General features: G+C 37.8%; 1 protein-coding gene across 11 annotated transcripts in view; it reads right to left on the bottom strand.

Annotated features, from left to right (window-relative positions):
- The window catches only part of ZNF536 (zinc finger protein 536), a 590155-nt gene that overhangs the window by 191485 nt on the left and 379030 nt on the right, over positions 1–19640 (bottom strand). Inside the window, exon 8 of one of the 11 annotated variants that reach the window (XM_074211464.1) lies at positions 9450–19509. The exons of 9 other annotated variants lie outside the window; for them this stretch is intronic. In XM_074211464.1, the coding sequence (XP_074067565.1) occupies positions 19466–19509 (44 nt within the window). In that variant the 3' untranslated portion in view covers positions 9450–19465. Of the gene's footprint in view, positions 1–9449; positions 19510–19640 lie in introns of those variants that run through there. One more of the 11 variants, XM_074211465.1, reaches the window with a different exon arrangement.

Here is a 19640-nt window from a genome sequence, read left to right as displayed (position 1 = left end):
AGAGGTCAGTGTTGACATCTCAAATGAGTGGGAGCAACCACATCTTAATCAGAGGGCATCCTCTGGACAAGACGATTACACTGACCTGCCCATTACGGAAACAAGACCCCATTTAATCACTGGGTACTACAAGGGGCGATAGATGAGTGGGGCACTCCCACCAATGGAGAAGAGATAGTACTTATGGAAAAGGGAAACCAACTCCATCATCACTAGCTGAACACTTAGAATTTGTCCTTCATCACCATGCCCTCCCAAAGGACATCACTTTTCCCCTAAGCAGTATGAATTAATTTGGGTCTCTGTCTCCTTACTTCTGATGAGAGAAAGCTCACCCACAGCCAGGCTCACCCTCTCCTATAAAGCTCCAAATTTCCAATCTGAGGGGATAATAACTCACATTCCTCCAAGCCCATCTGCACCCAGCAAAGGCAGAAGAGCGAATAAAGCATAAAACACAAAGTTCCCACAGACAACATCTGTCTTAGTGCAAACAATGGACCATTATCTTGTAAATAATTCTGATTAAGCTGCAGCATTTTCCCCCTGAAACAAATGGTAGGGGAGCAGAGGGGGAGGATATTTCTATTGGAGACACCAGACCTTGGCTACCCCACTGGTGTTGATGCTTTACTTCATTCTCACCCATCTCACCCATTCATCCTCATCCATCCCTCACTATTTCCCTACCCCGAGTCCAGGATCATTTTACCCACTGCAGTCACTCTGGTTCCCTCACACATACTCCACTCCACCAACACACACACTTTCATTTCTACAGGGAAAGGACCAAATCAGATTAATTAGTTTCCCATCCTCGGTCCTTAGGGAGTCTTCTCTGGTGGTATTCTCTCTCTCTCTGTCATTCTTTGTCTACTTTCCTACAATCTTCCTCTGCATTTCCCAGATAAATGCCCTCCTTTAAAATTCTTTGCCTCCCTCTTCTTTCTCTCCTTTAATATATTTTCTTTTTCTTTTCTCCCTTTCTCTTTTCTCTTGTTCTCTCTTCTATCTCCCTCTCATGCCCCATATCTTCTCATTTCCTTTTTCAATCTTTTGACACAAGCTGGGTTGCCCTGGAACAGTGACACCTTTCCCTGGGTTGAAGGGAATAGGGATCCTGTAGACTCAAAAGTAGAATAAAGTTGTCAGTTATCATGCTGTTTAGTTCTCTGGGAATTTCCCATCCTAAGGACTGTACCATGGTGGATGTATTGATGATGTTTATCCTTCATTCTTGAAGAGGACCATGATATCAGGGAAGGTGATGCCATGACAAGCACATGGATTTGATTTGAGTGAAGGGGTGCTGTGCTAAATCACCAGTCTCACGTCCTCCTCCAGAGCCATCCTCCAGAGCCAGTAGCCACACAGGAATCAGGATGACTGGAGATGGCCCTGGATGTGAGGCAAATAGGGTTATGTGATCAAGCTCACACAGCTAGTAAGTGCTAAGTGTTTGAGGTTGAATTTAATTCCATTCTACTGACTCCAAGATCAGTGCTCTATCCACTTTGCCACCTTGCTGTCCTTGGTGGATGTACTACATTGTGTCTGGCCCCAGAGAGCAGGCAACTTGGCCTCCCCGTTACTAACTTCAGCGGTTGTACAACAACCATGTCAGACTGAATTCATTTCCTTCAAAGAAGAATGGGGGTGAGAGGGATGGGGTTTGAAGGTGAAAACACAAGGATTTCAATTTCCACCATTCTCCCAAACTTAGTAGAATAAACTCTACTGGAAATTCTATTTTTCTATGATGAGGAAGACTGCTTGATTAGGAGACCTAAGGGTCTCTCAGAACCGCTTAACTTGACACCTAAATCCCAATCAACAGCTGGTTAAAAAGACAGGGAATGAATGTAATTTCATTCCCAAATCCTCCCATGTTGACTTGCTGTCCTTCAGGGTGCTGTTTTACCTTAAACAAATCCTACACATGAAAAACAAAAGCAAATAAACAACACAAGTAAACCACAGATGTCCAAAACAGAGAAATTAAGACATTAGGGTCAGTCAATTGGGGTCTGTGAACTTTTTTTCTTCACTATTTTAATTTATATTCTATATATTTGATTTACTTTATAATAATCTGTGTTTTATTTTATACATTTAGAAACATAACCGTAAGTTTCAACATGTTGCCAAAAGGTGACACAACACAAAAAGGTTAAGAATACCTAACTTAAGGGTGATCATTAAATTTACAAAAAAAAAATCTTTGCTTTGAAAAATGATGCATCATGAGATACCTGTAGAACACTTCCATCTTGTAGATGGAAGATGGAGTATGTGTGAGGGAAGATTCCATCTTGTAGCTGACTGTATAATGGTATATACAATAAACTATCTAATTTATAGTCTACTAGTCTCCAAGATTGCATCAAGAAATAGCTAACCCTATGAGGTTAACCTTGAATTACCCACCTACCAATACCACTATATGAGTTTTATCCTATACTGACTGCCCTTTGATTTGAGGGTCTGTTCCTATTGTTAAACTGATTGTTTACCCTTAAAAGAAAAAAAATGAATTTTAAGGTATGACCAAGCCTAACAAGAATAGGAGATATGATATGATTCTTATTTAGTTTGCTGGCATGCAAACCAAACCTTCAATAAGGATATTACTTTGGAAAAAATCAGGAGGAAAAAGGAAGAGAAGGAAAAAGAGAATAGAGGAAAGAAGATTATAGGAAAGAATAAGAAAAAACAAAAGGAAGGATATGGGGAATGGAAAAGGTAAGAGGTAAGACTTAAACTAAACTTTAGTGATGATGACTTGATGCCAGCGTTTCCAGTTATATTGTTTCATTGCACTATTTGGATATAAAGGGATAGGATTATCCATGAATAATCAATCTCTCAGTGATAGATTCTCCCAGTGATTTACACAAACACTGTGTTCTTTAAGGGCAAATCATCATACAAAGGAGAAACTAAGAAACAGGCCAGTCAACTACTAAGACTATGTTGAGAGAAGGTAGAAAATCACATCGTAGAAATTCTCTACCATCTTGGTTAGATCTTAGGAAGAATTAGGCTTTCATAAAATTGCTGTTTTATTCTAAAACAATGACAAACATATTCATGTTTAAATTTTAGGTTCATGTTTATTTCACTCTCTTGCTGGGCTCTTGTTATAGTGTGGGCCACTGAGACAACTGAGCTTTTGAATACAACTGCATGTCTGTATACACACACACACATACACACACACACACACACACATAGACCAAACAGAGAGATACACACATAAACTCACACCAGAAATAAATTCAAGGCCTTTAGGCACTCACACCTTGAACTGGAAATCATGAGGAGAGACTGCTGGTTGGGGGGGTGACTTCAGTTGTTGGTGAATAAGGCCTGGAAGAAAATTATGAGGATAGATGGGGGATAAAGACAATAAAGCACACAAATATTGAAAGAAAAAATTTTTAAATGTTTTCATGTAGCTTGATGTGCATTCATGAACTCTAAGATTACCCTGGATTTTTGTCACAAGTCTTAAAAGGAAGAAAAGTGGAAGTCCGAGAAGTAAAACATGAGATTTCCAACCCAGACAGTGTAACTAATTAGCTAATTGATGCCTAAAAGTGCTTGGAAATATCTAGTGAACATGGCCATCATTCTCTCTGCAAACCTGGGAATTTGGTAAATTTAATAAAGAACATTATTATCTTGTTTAGGTTGTGAGCATAACAGGTTAAAAAGTGAATAGTTCAGTCAACTGATTAATTTGTTTTTTTCCTATATAACATATATTCATTGATTTTTTTTTCCCTACTAATAGGATCAGTTGACTGAATTGACGTTAAAAAAATTGATGTTTTTGACGTTAAAAGAATACAAACATGGTTTGTTGTGGGGCGGGGAAGTAGTAGGAAATTGGTTTAAGTTTGTATTATGTGAAGGGAGGAGGACTGTGAACATTCAATGGTGAAGCCAAAAAAAAAGGATGAATGAAAGAAAAAATCTTGAACTCAGTTTTTATAATTTCTGGTTTAATTTTCTTCATCATATAGCAATTATTCAGTTTTTCCACTGGATAGCAAATCAAAGTTTCCCGCACTCATTACCCTAAGGAAATGAACTTTGATCCTACATTCTACGATCAGTTTGGATGATAATTTTTTGTGGAATCCCAAGAGTCCAGAGCTAGAGAGGACCTTGAGATGCCATCTGGTCCATCCTTCTACAACCTGAATATCTTGGTCAGTTAATACTTTCAGGATTTAAAATAAGTAGCATTGGCATGTATGTGCTGCTCCTGGTCAAATACTAGTGTTAAAGAGATATTACATTATAGAAAGAGGGAAGAGTAAACTCTCTGATCAATGGTTTGCTACTAAACCATTTTTTTACTCTAATGGCTATATAAAGTGACCTGAAAGAATTAACCCACCTTCAAAAATGATTATGATTGTTCAATAGAAGATAAACTTCTCATGTGACAAGAAATAGATAACCATGTGAGGTTAACCCCCAATTACCCATCTACCAATTCCACTACATAATAAGAGTTTTATCTTATACTGACTGCCCTCTAATTTGACAGTCAGCTCCTATTGTCAACTGATTGCTTACCCTGAAAACAAAAAAATGAATTTCAATATTTGACCAAGCCTATCATAAATAGGAGAGTAAATCTTTGGAGTGGGGGTGGGAAGCTTACTGGTGAGGAATTAAATAATGCATTTCAAAGCCAATGATAGATAATTTTGAGTATTAATCATGATTTTGGATTATCCACTCCATTGCATTTCTCTATTATTGTGGATAACCATGAACAGACCCTAATCATTTGACAAAGACAGATGTAGAAAAATAAAATTCAATATCTACATAACTTGGGAATTGGGAGACACCATTAGATGCATATACTTGGACAACTTCAAATAACATGAAAACCAAGTCACTCATTAATCTAAACCTCTTCTGGGTGTGTGGATGAGCATTTTTTATTTTGGTGACGAAATAGCTGTGCTGACTTCCCTACTTCCTCCACCTCAAAAATGCATAGCATTTTTTATATACGACAGAGGCATGATTGCTAATGCACGGCTGCATATTTCAAGGTATAATTTAATCATTGGGGAATTTCCTTGAAAAGAAGTGACTATGCATGAGCAATAATCATTTCCCAAAGTTTGGTATCATCAGCATTTACTCTCCATTTTCCCCCCTGAAACAACCTAAATTTCATCAAAGCAGAAATATTTCCCAACATAGTTAAATGGATAAATGTTTGAAAGAAGCCTCTCTTACCATTAGCTCCAGAGTGCAATGCCCCACATTTCTTGACTTTCCTCTTAAGCCACAGACACCTCCTCCCCGAGACTTCTCTCCGTTCTACAACATGGATCTTTTCTCCGCTTCGGTTGAGGCCTCACTCAACCATGAGCAGTGGAACAAGAAATGTGGCAGTTCATCAAGGCTTAAACCAGTGGATAGTCTGTGCTTATGTAGAGCATAAAATATGCTTCCAAGATACCCAAAATGAAGAGTCCATAGGAAAAGATGCCCTAGTAGGCACAGTGGATATTCAACTATAAAGATAACATGGGTGATACATTGCCATTTGGCCAATGAAAGGCAAGGTTGATGGGGAATTGAGGGCAGAATAGAGAATATGGGCTATTAGGGAATAGATTTTAATTTTTTTTCCATGCAATGTAGCCAAAATGAAGTCAATTCCATTGAGACTGGAAAAAATACCTCTTTTTTTTCATATAGCAGACAAAAACATTCCTAGGAAGCACAACCACTGAGAAGGGAATTGGTTTCCCGGGGTGTGTGTACATATGTAAGGAAGAGAGTCTAAGAAGTTAGGGAGTAATGTGCAGAGGGAGGCTAAAGTGTGGAGAGTGGTTGGTGCTGGCTTCATAAAATTAGGAAAATGAGAATCCACTATAGACTCATCTAAGTTTGAGAAGTTGCCTCCAGAGAATGGTTCCATTGTATTTCCGCCTTCTGAGCACTTCCTGAATTTCCTGGCTTGGAGATGCTATTAGAGGGATTATATGTTCTTGAAGAAGTGAGAGAGAGAGAAAGAGAGAATAGCTCACTCAGTTCTTATGGCTCTGGAGAGGCTTTCTGGCTGTCAAAATGGATGGGTGGAAAAATGATTTTTTTCAAGTGGGTGTTACCCTTTAACTTATTTCAGATAAAATATTTTTGGGAGCTGTCCTTACCCTAGTAAGCAAGTAGCCCTCATTGGGGAACTTCCCTGATCTCCTTAGAGCCACAGACAAGTTTTTTAATGGCACCAAAAGTCAATGGGAGTGTGAAAAGTTGTGCTTTGGGGTTGAGCTAAATGATCAGAAAAGAGTCCAACCCATGAGCAAAGGAACATGAAGGTAATTTGCCAGGGCTTAAACTGGGCCTCAGAAGGGACCAGTGAAATGATTTCTACTTTTCCTCTCTGATCCCCCCAACCCTCCAGAAGTGAAGTCAGTCATACATAGCATTGCAAGGACAGCCATGCCCTCCTCTCCTTTAATCCCTACCCTTGGGGGTCTTCGACAGCACCATTTTGGTGGCAGGTGGAGGACTGGGTGGCATCTCCATGGTGCATATTTCTTAATTAAATCTAGTGGAATCAGCATGTCATCTGAGTGGCAGGTATGTAGATCTGTGTCATTGTCTATTTGGTTTTTAAATCCCTTCATAACCTGATCTCCTCCTTCCTTTTCATATTCCTATCTTACTCCCTTCACATACCCTGTGATTCAAGGACACTACCCTCCTTGCTGAACCTTTTATAAGACACTCCATCTCCTGAATCATGGCATTTTCCCTGGCTTATTCCCCAAACCTGTAATGTTCTCCTTCCTTAACTCTACTTCCTGGCTTCCTCCAAGTCTCAGCCAAAATACCACCTTCCATATGAAGGTTCATCTAGTCCACCTTAATCTTTGTATCTTCCCTCTGTGATTATTTCCAATGTATAATACATATATAGAATATATATATGTATATATTTTTATCTCTATCTTTCTATTTATCTTTTCCACCTATCTACCCATCTACCTATCTCTCTTGTTTGGACATCACTATTTGCATTTTGTCTTTTTTATTAAACTGTGAGCTTCTTGAAAGCTTCTTGAAAGCTTCTTGAAATCTTTTTTCCTTTCTTTGTGTTCCCTGCTTAGCATTATGTCTGGCACTTTGTTGGTATGTGATGCTTGTTGTCTTAACTTGACTGTATTGGTGATTTTCAACAGTAATAATAAGAAAACAGAGAATTAAAAAACTTCACCTGAATACTCTCCCTAATCAGCACCACATTCTTCTTTTTCCTCATGTGTATATAATCACCCAAGAAAGGGAATCAAGTGTTTGTAAATATAAATGAGAATCAGTCTCTCCCATGAGAGAAGTCCTTGGAGAACTTGAACAGAGTCCTCAGATAAGTGCTGACACAACTCACACCCACCCTAGTGATACCAAGGCAATTTTCTAATTGCAATTTGGGATGTAACATTTTAAACCTGGGTCATGCTGCTAACATGACAAGGACTTTACCCTTCATGGAAATGTTTAGCTCATTCACACTTTCTCCAGTATACTAAAAGGGGTATTTATGTCTTCAGATTACCTAGGTTTGCATAGCATTGTTTTCTATTGAAGACAAAAATATATACTTTGAAGAGGATGGTTGTTGGCTCCCAGTTTGCCTTAAGTTTTGTAGACCGTATCCCCAATCAGGGGATGGGAGGTGGGAAAGGGGCCATGCAATCCAATATTTATGTCTTTGAGGTCTGACTCACTCTTAACAGTTTTATCATAAATACCATGGGGGATTTTTCAACTAGTCAACAGCAATGTAATTGTTCCAAGTCTGAACTACAGCTTTTTTCCCAGTGTGACACAGAGCACTGAAATGTCAGGCCCTGACTCATGGAGTTTAGGTGGAATTAATAAAAAAGTACTGACAGGTTATTCAAACTGACAATTTTAATAGAAATTTGTCACTGGGAAGTAGATTCCACTATGTTTCTGCTCCCCTACTAGCTCTGTCAACTATGTAGTAGGTATTTAAGGGCATAAGTAGGAGAGGGGAGGTAACCTCAGTACTTAAAATTTCCATAACAGAAGTATAGGCACTTTTTCTCAGAAGCAGCTCTTGCTAGAATTTGAAAGAAAGGCCAAGAGAAATAAAGAACAGGTATTAACTACTCTTTTCTCCAAGCTAGGAAGCAGGAGAAATGCAATTAAGAAATGCAATTAATTGTGTTCATTCACAATATGAGTCATGGAAAAAAAATCTATCCCAAATTTTAGTGTGGCAGGCCAAATCTCATCACAAATATGGGCACAACAATATGATTCCTAAGTCCCAGTAAATGGTTCAATAATCTCATCATGCCTACCTCACAATTTTTGTTATAGGATTCGATTTGTATAGCCCCCTCTGGCCAGAGATATAACTATGGTGGGACAAACAGAGCTTTGATTTGGGGCACCAACACTCAGAGGACACAGTCACAGAATTCACAGTCAATCAGCAACATAAACAAATGATCTGAGGGCCTTAGTTAGCAAAAATAATTAGTTAAAATAGCAAACTACCAGTTTGTATTCTTCCTATACCAATGGTCAAATCTTAGGAGATTGTAACCTTCCTCTACCCAATGGTTATATCCTAGGAGATTGTATCCTTTTTTACCCAATGATCAAATCCCAGGTAAACTCCTACCCACCTCATTCCCTGAAAGCCTTGTGACTTACAAAGAGCAGCCTCATCATGTCCTGGGGTCCCTGTCCAATGGAAGGTGCTGATCCTGCCTCCATAACTCCCCCTACTAACAAAGTCTTATATATCAGGGTCTCTCCCCTCTCCTGAAGCTCAAATAAATATGAAATAGAAGTATGTTCTTGTGTGTGCATGTGTGCACATATGTATTTTACTCTTCTTGCCCCTGGGAGCCAAAATGAATAGGTATGGTTCTGCTTCTAAACATTTTATAGGGGATGTCTGATGGTAATGTCAGGAAGGGTCTGCTCTCAGTGACAATGTGCACCGTGTTTCCAGGGTAGGCTTTTCCCATGAAGCTGAATGGTAGAGATGGTTCATAACACATCCCTAAAAGACACAGGTATAAATATGAACTCCCACATGCATTCAAATGTGCACATGCATACACATATGCACTCTCACACAGATACTCCCTTTGAGGACTGTACAAAACCCTCTCAAATCAGGAGAACACTGGACAGTCGCAACTTCACGAGTAGTTAGTTTTAGGGATGTGTCTATAGATAGATGGGAAAATGCAACCAGTTGCACCACTGGCTTCCTGATTTGGGGATTATAAAATAATCATTGCCCAAAGGTCCTAGGGAGGCTTTCGACACAAGGACTTCACGGATGACGAAGAAGAGGGAGGGGGAAAGGTTGGTTGTAGAATGAATTAACATAATGACTCCAAACTACACTAATGTTTCACAGCTTTTTTTTTTATTAGCAATACCAAGATAAGTTATTGAAGCAGTTTTTGTATTGTTTTACATTCCATTCATAGGTGACCTAACTTGTAACTCCACGTACAGCACATTTAAAGATATATTTTGACACTTATTCAGAAAGCTACAATTATTATAACTTACATGCCTTCATTACCAGGAAAACCTTAATATATTTTCTAATTACTTCAACAATACTCTATTCCAAAGCACACGATAACCCAGTACAAGTTTACACAGTTCGCTTCAATCACCATTTTTTAAATTGTGGATGTCAAGGTGCTGTTCACTGAATTCTACTGTCATCTCCTCCTGGTTCATATTAGGACCTGACACAATATTAAACTAAGCAATATTACTGCTTAAAGAATATGAAGAAAGATAAAGACTGCACTTTTCTGTATTCTTCTAAAGAGTTACAAAATACAGGACAATTAGACACTCAAGCAGCAGCAGAAAAAAAATCTTGGGGCCAAATCTTTAGAGGCCTGTGGTGAATGTATAAGCAACACCCACATCCACGCGCACATGATCACACCGGTTGTACACATATTCTGTTAAGGACATGATGGAGGCAGCACAGTGCCATTTGGAGGGTGTGTGTATATGTGTGTGTGTGTGTGTGTGTGTGTGTGTGTGTGTGTGTGTTTGTGTTGGTGCATGTGTGTGAGTGTGTTTATTCAAGGTCAGGTTTTACCACAGGTGAATGAACATGTAAATGACATGGGGAGGGGTCTCCATTTCACAAGAATTTGTCTCTGGGGACCTAAATTTTGACTGAGAATTTTCCCTCAAATTTGAGTGACTAAGCCTTCAAAATCTATGACTAATAGATGAACATATGGGCCAGTATTTTTAGCCATCCATGGTTATTTGTTATAGATATTGTAGGTTGGTGTACCTTGTGTATACACATACCTGTGCCAATAGTCATTATTTATTAAACACACATATGTGTATACATTCTTCTCTTGACTTTACATAATTAACAAGCTGCAGGTAATCATCGAGGAGAATGGGAGGGCAAAAGCAACTCCAGATATACCGAATAGAACTGGGGAGTCACTTACCTGCAAGAAAATGGGCAGATTTATTAAACAATCCTGAAATAATTCCTGACTAGATACATTTGAGAGCTAAGCTAACACCACAATTTCTAATTGTTTAATGTAAGAAATGATAAAGCAATATTTATAAATTTAGTCCTTCAATTCCTGGCTAAAGCAAGAATGGGTTGAATTATTAGAGCAGGTTGGTAATTAGATATAGAGGTACTGTCTATCAGATCCAAGTAATAGCAGATAATTATTGTTTATATGAAACCTGGGCTTTACAAATAGTGTCTGGGAAAAATGTATCTTTCAGCATATATCTAGAGGACTCTTGATTCAAATCGTCATTTGGAGTTGGCAAAGACTATAAAACAAAAACAAAAACCAACTGGTTACAAAGGAGAAAAAGGACAAGCAAGTCTATCAGGGAGCTAAGGAAATATTTTTTCAAAATTTCTGATATGGGTATGGGAGAGCTGACCTAGGCTGAGAGTCAATATTTCTTCTAATAAACACCTGCCCTCCCTCCTCTTCAAGACAGGATGTTTAAAAACTGAAAGACAGATCCCCCTTCCTCTGCCACAGCCTTGACTGAATGGGTGGGAGGTGTGATGGAATCCAAAGACTCAGTTCCCCCAGTTAAAGCTATATAGCCTTTCCTCCAGCTTGGGAAGCTCTGCAGATTCAGATAGTAGCTTTTTGAGCCAGAAAATATGCAGCAAAAAAGAAAGGAACATAAACATGGCTAAATGTCACCAGTGTTTGCAGACTTACAGCCACCATCCATTTGTTTGTTCTGAAATGACTGGTGGACCATTTGGCAAACACAATGAGATTCACACAACAGTCCTGTTATCCTGTGGTGCAAACGACATCACACCAGTGGCATTCCCTTTTAATTAAAAAACAATAATAATAATCAAGGAGGAGGAAGAGAAAAAAATGTCATAGGAGTTTAGTTTAATGTCACTACACAAATGAAACTGCCTCTACCTCAATGAGGGTAAAAAAAAAAAAAGGAAGGGGGAAGGAAATAGAAACTTGCCCAGAACTGAGCATCTTGACAGGGGATCAAGTCAAGGGAAAGCTATCTTTGCTGACCCCTGTGAGAAAGAAAAATGAAAAGAAGTTGCTACCTTTAGCAAGGTGACTGACTAAAGAGTTAAGGGTCAGGTGATACCATCATGCCAGTCATATCACAAAACTTATGAGAATGAGAGCATGAAAGCAAACTTCCAAACAGCAGCTGCTAAACATTGAGGCAGAATCCATTGGACTCATTTGCAGATAATCCAGTACCAGGATGTTCAAATTTAAGGCCCAGTGACCATGTGGATTTGAAACTGACAGCTACTATTGGATTTAATGATCAAATGATAAAACACAGATTTCATGATCAGTACCCATTCAAAAGCAATTTCTTATTCCAAGGTTTTGGTTTTGGCACCACCAGGGTTCTAAAGGGTACAACTAAGAGATTGAGTCAGGGTATTGCTATTGTTGTTATTTTTTTTTATTAGATCTGTGATTTCATTGTCATAAGAAATATCTGGTGAGGAAACAGCCTCTATTACTATACCATAGAATCTGCTCTGCAACTCATAGGCTTAGAGAATTCTCTTCAGACATTAAAAAGTTGAGGGACTTATCCAAGGTCACACAACCAGGATGTGTCAGAAGCAAGATTTGACTTGAACTCAGGCTTTCCTGAATCCAAGGTAGACTTAATCCAATACGCAGTTTTTCAAGGTATGGGCATATACTTATGACCAGAGTCCTATAAAAGATACTTCTATGAATAACGTATTCCTTATCCCAAAGACAATGATAGCATCTTATGTTCACTTAGCCATTTATTATTTTCTGGAGTGCTTTCACTTAAAATAACCAGATCTCTGCTAGAGGCCTGTAATTTACTATAAGAAATTTAGCATTTTCTGGTAAAAGCTGCATTGGAATCTTTTTTACTACATGTAATGATCACCCTCTTACTTCAACTGCTATCTTGTAATGCTAATAATTTGATATAATAATAATATAATCAACAGGACCATTTTCAAAGCTAATCCTTTTAGACAAAGAACAGACCATCATCAACATGGCCCAATGGACCCTAGGGTAAAAAAGTTTGAAAGAGGAAACATGACATATGCCTCTCTCCTTTTAATCCAGGGTCAGATTCACAGAGGTCCTATAGTTATAGTGACATTCTTACAGAGATGAAAAAGTCCTATTACTATTAAGAGATGTGTAGACCACCTGACATGATTTACATTGTGCTAGCCTCTCACCCAAGACTGGGTAAGTTTCAAAGTTGGGGAAATGGTTTCATTTTGAAATTTAGTGAAAACTCAAGAGGACCCATATTGAAAAGTTCAATGACACCTATTCAAACCCAATCTTTTTTAAAAACTGCTGTAATATTTCTTTTTTTTCCATTTCATTCTTGTACTATCCTTTTGAGAGAAGGCAAGATATTATTCAGCCTATTTTAGAAATGAAGAAACATGTCTAGAAAGATTAAAAGGTTGATATGCTAACCTTGGTTGCATGTCAAATTAGAACTTTGATAATCTATTCATCTGACTCCTAACTCAGTGATCTTTCTGCCTTAACATGATGCATTTTGGTTGTAGTATGAAGAATATATAGAAACTTTTATTTCCTGACATTAAGGATTTGTAAGTATTCCTGTGGAATAGCTTTCCAAAAATCTTTAAAATACAGTAGCTATTTGGGACCCCAACGGTTACAGATGTCAAGCCTACCTAGAAGTAGAAGGAATATTTAGATGATTCTCTAGGTTTCTTCCAACTCTTTTATTTTATTAATATACTATCTCTGCTGTGATTCCCCCCCCCTCTTTTTGTGAGTTTATTCCCCCTCTATAGTAGGCAGAAACTTCATTACCACATCACTGCCAGTCTTGTTGCTGCTCCCACGCAAGCCCCTGCTGGGGTCCTGTGCTCATTCTGTCCGTAAGGTTGGTTGCAAGAACATGTGTTGCCTTATACTTTTATTCCATAGAAGCTAAGGTGGGGACTTTTACACAGACCCTCAAATCTTTATGATATGACATTTAAGTCACCTTCAGTCACATTCTCCTGCAATTCAGAAGTCCCCTTAGGAGAAAATACTCCTTTTTGTTGGGGGTGTTGGGGGGGGATTTTTCTCAAGTTTTCTATTTGATTCCTTTGATAAATGACTTTTCTATAAAACAGTATAGAGCATGCTGTTTATAAAAAAGGGCTCAGCAGTTACTATTAACCTCAATAATTTTTAAACGCAACCTTCTCACTAGGTCTTACTGAGGACTGAATTACCTGATTTGGTGTAATATTTAATGGCATATTATTTTTCAGATCTCTATTGAACTCTGTGATAGACATAATATCTATGTGTATCTATGTAAATATATACACATATACAGACATGTATACATACATATGAATTCACAATACATATATATGCATGTATATAATATATATATATATATCTACACATACCTAGTCTATATGTGTGTACATATCTTTATACACAACAGAGATGGTTCTGCATTTATTGACTATCACAACTTGATTTCTTGGGGAAAAAAGTAAAGGAAGAAGTGAACAGCAATCTTAAATGGTTTTTATTATGGAGAAATGTGGTATTCCACCTTGAGTAACTCAATATTCCCTACAGTGTTTTGCATCAACCCTGCCCATTAGATTTGCCAGGAAAACCCAAATCACAGAACAAAAGTTAAGTCCAATATCAGGGAAGGAGAGAGAACTAACTACAGCAATCCTAAGACTTAAGCAACCAACTCAGCTCCCATATCTAAAATTCAGGATCTCCTCAAAGACAGAGCATCCAGAGACTGATAATGTGTTCTCCAATGTACTTTTATATCCAGTGTCCTATAGTCACTTCTCATAGAGGCCTTTAAAAATCTGGTTATACTTGAGCATACAAAGTAAAACATTCCCCTCTTGCTGGCTAGCCTAACATCTTCAGTGAAGCCTCTTATTGACAGAGAAGAGCATGATAGAATTGTGGCATCTCAGGGGTCTTCTATCTGTGAAAGGACTTCTTAGATTATCTCTTCCTACTTTATCTAAACAGACAACTTTGCAACATCAAAATAACTTATTTTCCAACTTCTATCTGACCTCTTGATTTGAGAAACTTAAAATCTCTTAGTCAGCTCATTCCATTTTGGGGCAACTGTAATGATGAGGAAATCTTTCCTCATATGGAGCCTCTACAACTTCAGATCAGTGCTCTGATGCAAAACAAATCTAATTATTGTGTTCCCCATAGTAGCCCTCTTAATCTTTAAAGACAGCAAAACTGTGTTCCTTTTAAGTCTTCTCTTCTCAGGTTAAGTATTCCCTATTCCTTCAAAGAATGTTCACATAATGATTTCCAGGCTTCTCTCCATTCCAATCCCACTTTTCTTTGGAAAGGGGTATAGTTTATCAGTTTCATTCCTGAATGTAGTATCTAGAACTGCACACACTATTCCAGATGTTCTCCAACTAGAATACTGGGACTCCCATATTATGCATACTATATTATCATATATGCAGTCTAATTATTTCATTAATTTTAAACTGCTGTGTCATATTGTTCACTTGCATAGTGCTTGAAGCCCACTGAACTCCCTATTCTTATGTCAAGAATTTTCTCATTCTATCCCCTATTCTATATTTGTAGGGTATTTTTAAAGACAATGATAATTCCTATTCAACTTCACCATATCAGATATGACCACTGATTCTAGAGACGACTTTTTTTGACAGCTGATTCTGTAATCCAGAATATTAGTTATCCCTCCTAGTTATATGTTTTTACAACATTTAATAAACACATCTATCTATGGCTTCCTTCATGTCATTGATGAACAATATTGAACAGAACAGGGCCAAATTCCACCGATTTGAAAACTAAGTTCTCTTTCTAGCTCTCATTTGATATAAATACCCCTCTAGCCAAGTCACACTGTGTAAATACTGGTGTTGTTCTATCAAGAGGTTTTAGGGTTTTTGTCTTGTTACAAATGTTAAGTAAAGGTCAAACATTCCCCTACAGAAAACTTTAAAGGCACATCCAAATTTCTTTGGTGATACTGGAGTTCCATTGTAAAGATCACTGTTCAAATCCAATAGGCCATCTGTTGAAACTTGGACATATCTTCATTAAGATGATATTTTGTGGTAGTGGGATATGGCAAACTGGGATTTAACTAGTAAGGGGATTTGACCTATAACAACAAAAAGTGTCATTCAGTTTCACCTTTGGGTGAAATGCCTCTTCACATATTGCTATTTGTCCCTCCAGACCCTTAAAATTTCTGTCAGGTTAGCCCAACATTGCCATTTCTTGGGTAGCAAGATAATAAATTTGGAAACTCCCATCCTAGCTCTTTGAAATCTAAGTTTGAATATTACAAGTAATCCAAGGCTCAAACATGGGTTACATAAATACCATTAAAAAACTTGCACTTTCCATTAGCATAATGAAAGTGTTGAATTTGTTTCTCTTGTATTTTGTCATCCTTCATTTTGTTTTCTTTCAAAAATTTTTATTTGCTCAGGACCTCCTGTTAATCAATGTGGGGAGCTCCTTTCACTAGTGAAGATCAGCAATTTGTTTATAATTTATAGTCTTAGAGAGTTGAATGGGACATTAGAAGATTGATGATTTGTCCAAAGTCACAATGGCAGGTCTTCCTGACTCCAAGAACAGTTCTTTGCACACTGTACTATACTCAGTCATTTCAGGGCAATAATTGGGGCAAAGAGAACAGCTATTCTACAATTCAGGTATATATATAAATTAGCATTGCCTCATAGGGCCAATATTTGAAAGATCTGAGGTAAGGTTCAAACAAAGTTAGAGAAGAAGTTGTAGGGAAGGAGCCTCAGAGCCTAACTTCATATCCCATCTTTCATATGCCAATTGAGTGACTCCAGGTAAGTCACAACTTCTTAGTGCCCCCAGGTAATTCTCTAAGATTAAATCACAAAGTAGCTGCTAGCCTGCTTTATTTAAGGGAGTTGATGTCTATGTGAATGAAATCATAGATCTAGTAAAAAAAACAATTCTTCAGGCAAAAGAAATTCAGTTTAAAATATAAAATATGACCTGAAACATGGGCACTGTTTAATAGAGTATTGGTTCACAGGATAACTTGAGACTCTGCCCACTGACAAGTGTGAGGTGACCTGCTGAACATTTTGGTGAGCTGACTATAATCTATTCTTATCCACTAGATTTGCTATCCACTAGGTTAACTACTATATGCTTCTATGAGACAAAGAGAACAGAAGTTCCCTTTAGGAAAACACACATACACACACACACACACACACACACACACACACACACACACACACACACATACTACAACAACAACAACAACAACAGCAGCAGCAGCAACTAACTTCACTTCTACAAGCATGGTTCTATATTTCCAAACTGATGGGGGTGGGGTGGGGGGATTTTAAGGGTCTAAATGACATCTTTTCTTGTTTTTCCCTCTGAATTTCAGAGGGAAATTTTACTTGAATTATTGCAATCAAAGCTTCAATTTACCATTCTAATTTGAGTGTGAGAGATAGCATTTTAGACTTTGACCTGTGATTGGAATGAAGTTGGATTTAGACAGATCTAAGTTGGAAATACCTATCTAGTTAGGGTCAGGATAGAGAGGTAAAGGGAAATGATCACCCAAGGGCATTTAATTATAGTATTAATGCTCATTACATTTAGAATGTTGAGGAACTCTGTGTGTGTATGTGCATGTGTGTATCTGTGTATGTGTGTATGTATGTGTGTATGAGTGTACATGCTTTGGCTTCTTGAAACTATTAATGTGTTGTTCCATGCAAAGTCAAATTAGAAAAGCAAACTACAGAGTTTGAGTAAATAGGCTGCTGTTTGTTTGTTTTGGTTTTGTTTTTACCTCTTCCTCCATTGATGTTCTCTACATACAACTTGGGGGTGGAGATGTTCCTTTTTCCCTATGGACTTCTGTAAAACAGAGACTGGAGGACCAATAAGGAGATAATAGTATAAAGAGAGGAAGAAAAGCTAATGGGGAAGGAAGTATCTAGGCTAGGCATTCCATCCAGTAGAGATAGAGATTATTTTGAGGTGAACTCAGAACTTGGACAGGAGAAACTGGACATGGTACCCAGATTGGGGGAAAAATGGTATAAGAGTGAGGTATTCCCATAAGTTTGCAAGTTTAGCATCATTAATCTCTTCTCGATGAAGAGGGGTAGGCATGTATCATGGCTGCTGTACCACAATGGATGAGGGCTTGATTAAGAACTGTTTTTGAACATACCAATGGAAATGTCAGCTGGGAGTCGTGAGCTGCTATTTTGGGAGGGGAGCGGGGAGGACTCGCATAGCAGCTTCGGTGGAAATAGCTTACAAAATGGAACAGACTCTCTAATGTTGTTGAGCTGTGCTCCCCAGCCCCCCATGCCTCCAGTTAAATAGGATACCATTGGGCGGGCTTCATCAAAGGCAGGCAGTCTTCCTGCTGCATTGATAGGAAGATGGAAAAATTAATAGGGGTAATATGAGCTCATTTCAATAATAATGAGCTTACTAACATGCCAGTTTTTGATCTTTTCTGATGCATGGATTCCTGGCAGTAACTATGGTCCTATGTAGGTAGTTAAAAGAACTGAAAATAGACTTTTAAAAAAAACCCAATCCCAAACTTTAAAAAAAAATAGAACACTTAAAAGTCAGTCCAATTTTTTCTTTTTTTCTTGAGAAGCGCCATTTAACTCCTTTCCTTTTCCCCCACTTTAAATTTTTTTTTTAACAACTTCAAAAGTAATGAATTGTATTTGGCTAAAAATAGATCTGGGGGTATGGCTAATGGGGCTTTGTGAATCATGTGGCATAAGGAACTGTCAATATTTTTTTGAGCTGTCAGAAATCCATTTAGTGATTTTTGACAATTCAAAAAAAATATTTCTGGCTACCCAATTCTGTTCTCAGTGAATTAGGAAGGGGAGGGAAAGGAGAAATCCATCAATTCAATTTATACAACCAGACTACTGCTTCCTGTAGCTTGTTACTTGATGACAGGAAGCAGCCTCCTGTGGCCAACAGTTCACTCTGATGGAGAAATTCCCTTTTAATTTTTTTTTTAAATCAGGAAAAGAAAAAAATTGTTAAAATTCATTTCTACATTATAAACACAACAACACTCACCATCCTTTCTTTTTCCTCCATTAATTTACTTTCTTGGAGTGGACAAGTAGTTACAAAGGTCCAAAATAGGATTTAAAAGAGTTTTTCATAGAACTACTCAGGGTTGAGGATACCTATGCTTGCAGGATAGCCTATTTCTCCCACTCTTTCTTTCCCCTCCAATTTTATATCCATCCAGATGGCTCCAACTTTGTTTAAAAACAAAGGGGAAAAAAATCCACCACAGGGCAACTATGCTTTATGAGGAAGTGTAAGTGTAATGTGCAATGTCAGTTTAAAGGCTAGATTATGTAGGAATAATCAGGGATAAATAGGATCACAGCCTTTAAGTTACCTGTAGGAACACTCCTAATCAGGCAATTCACCACCATATAGCCCCTGTAAGAACTGCCAACAGACAATAATCTAAGCCCTGGATAATTAAAGACCAGTGCCTTCTGCTTTCCTCAAAGTGAATCACAAAAGCCTTAAATCCTGACTCCCTAATTAGAGAGAGAGACCCAGGCAGTGACTTGGTCTGGATTTCAGTTAGTGTTAGGTGATTTGAGTTTCTTCTAAGTCAACATGAAGACAAATTTAAGAAAACAAGATTGGCAAAGCATTTGTCTTAGGAGTGTGACAGAGAAGTTGAAAATACTGAAAAAATTTTCAAGTTACCATGTCTTTTTTATTATATAAACTGTTTCACCCCAAAATATGGATTAAAACATGTGCAGTCAAAACTGTGGGTCCCCTTCTTCATGTCCCTCACACAGGTTCTCTAGAATTGGATGAAACAAATAGGAAAACAGTATGACTTCAAAAATGTCTTTTTAAAAATGGATTCATTGTATGATTGTCTAAATTGCACATACAGTGTTACCTATGTTTAATTCCAAATTTTCTAATGGA

This window comes from Macrotis lagotis, chromosome 1, assembly GCF_037893015.1.
Source record: "Macrotis lagotis isolate mMagLag1 chromosome 1, bilby.v1.9.chrom.fasta, whole genome shotgun sequence".
Lineage (NCBI taxonomy): Eukaryota > Metazoa > Chordata > Mammalia > Peramelemorphia > Peramelidae > Macrotis > Macrotis lagotis.
Note: the sequence above shows the minus strand (reverse complement) of the source record. Positions and strands in the feature narration are given on the sequence as shown.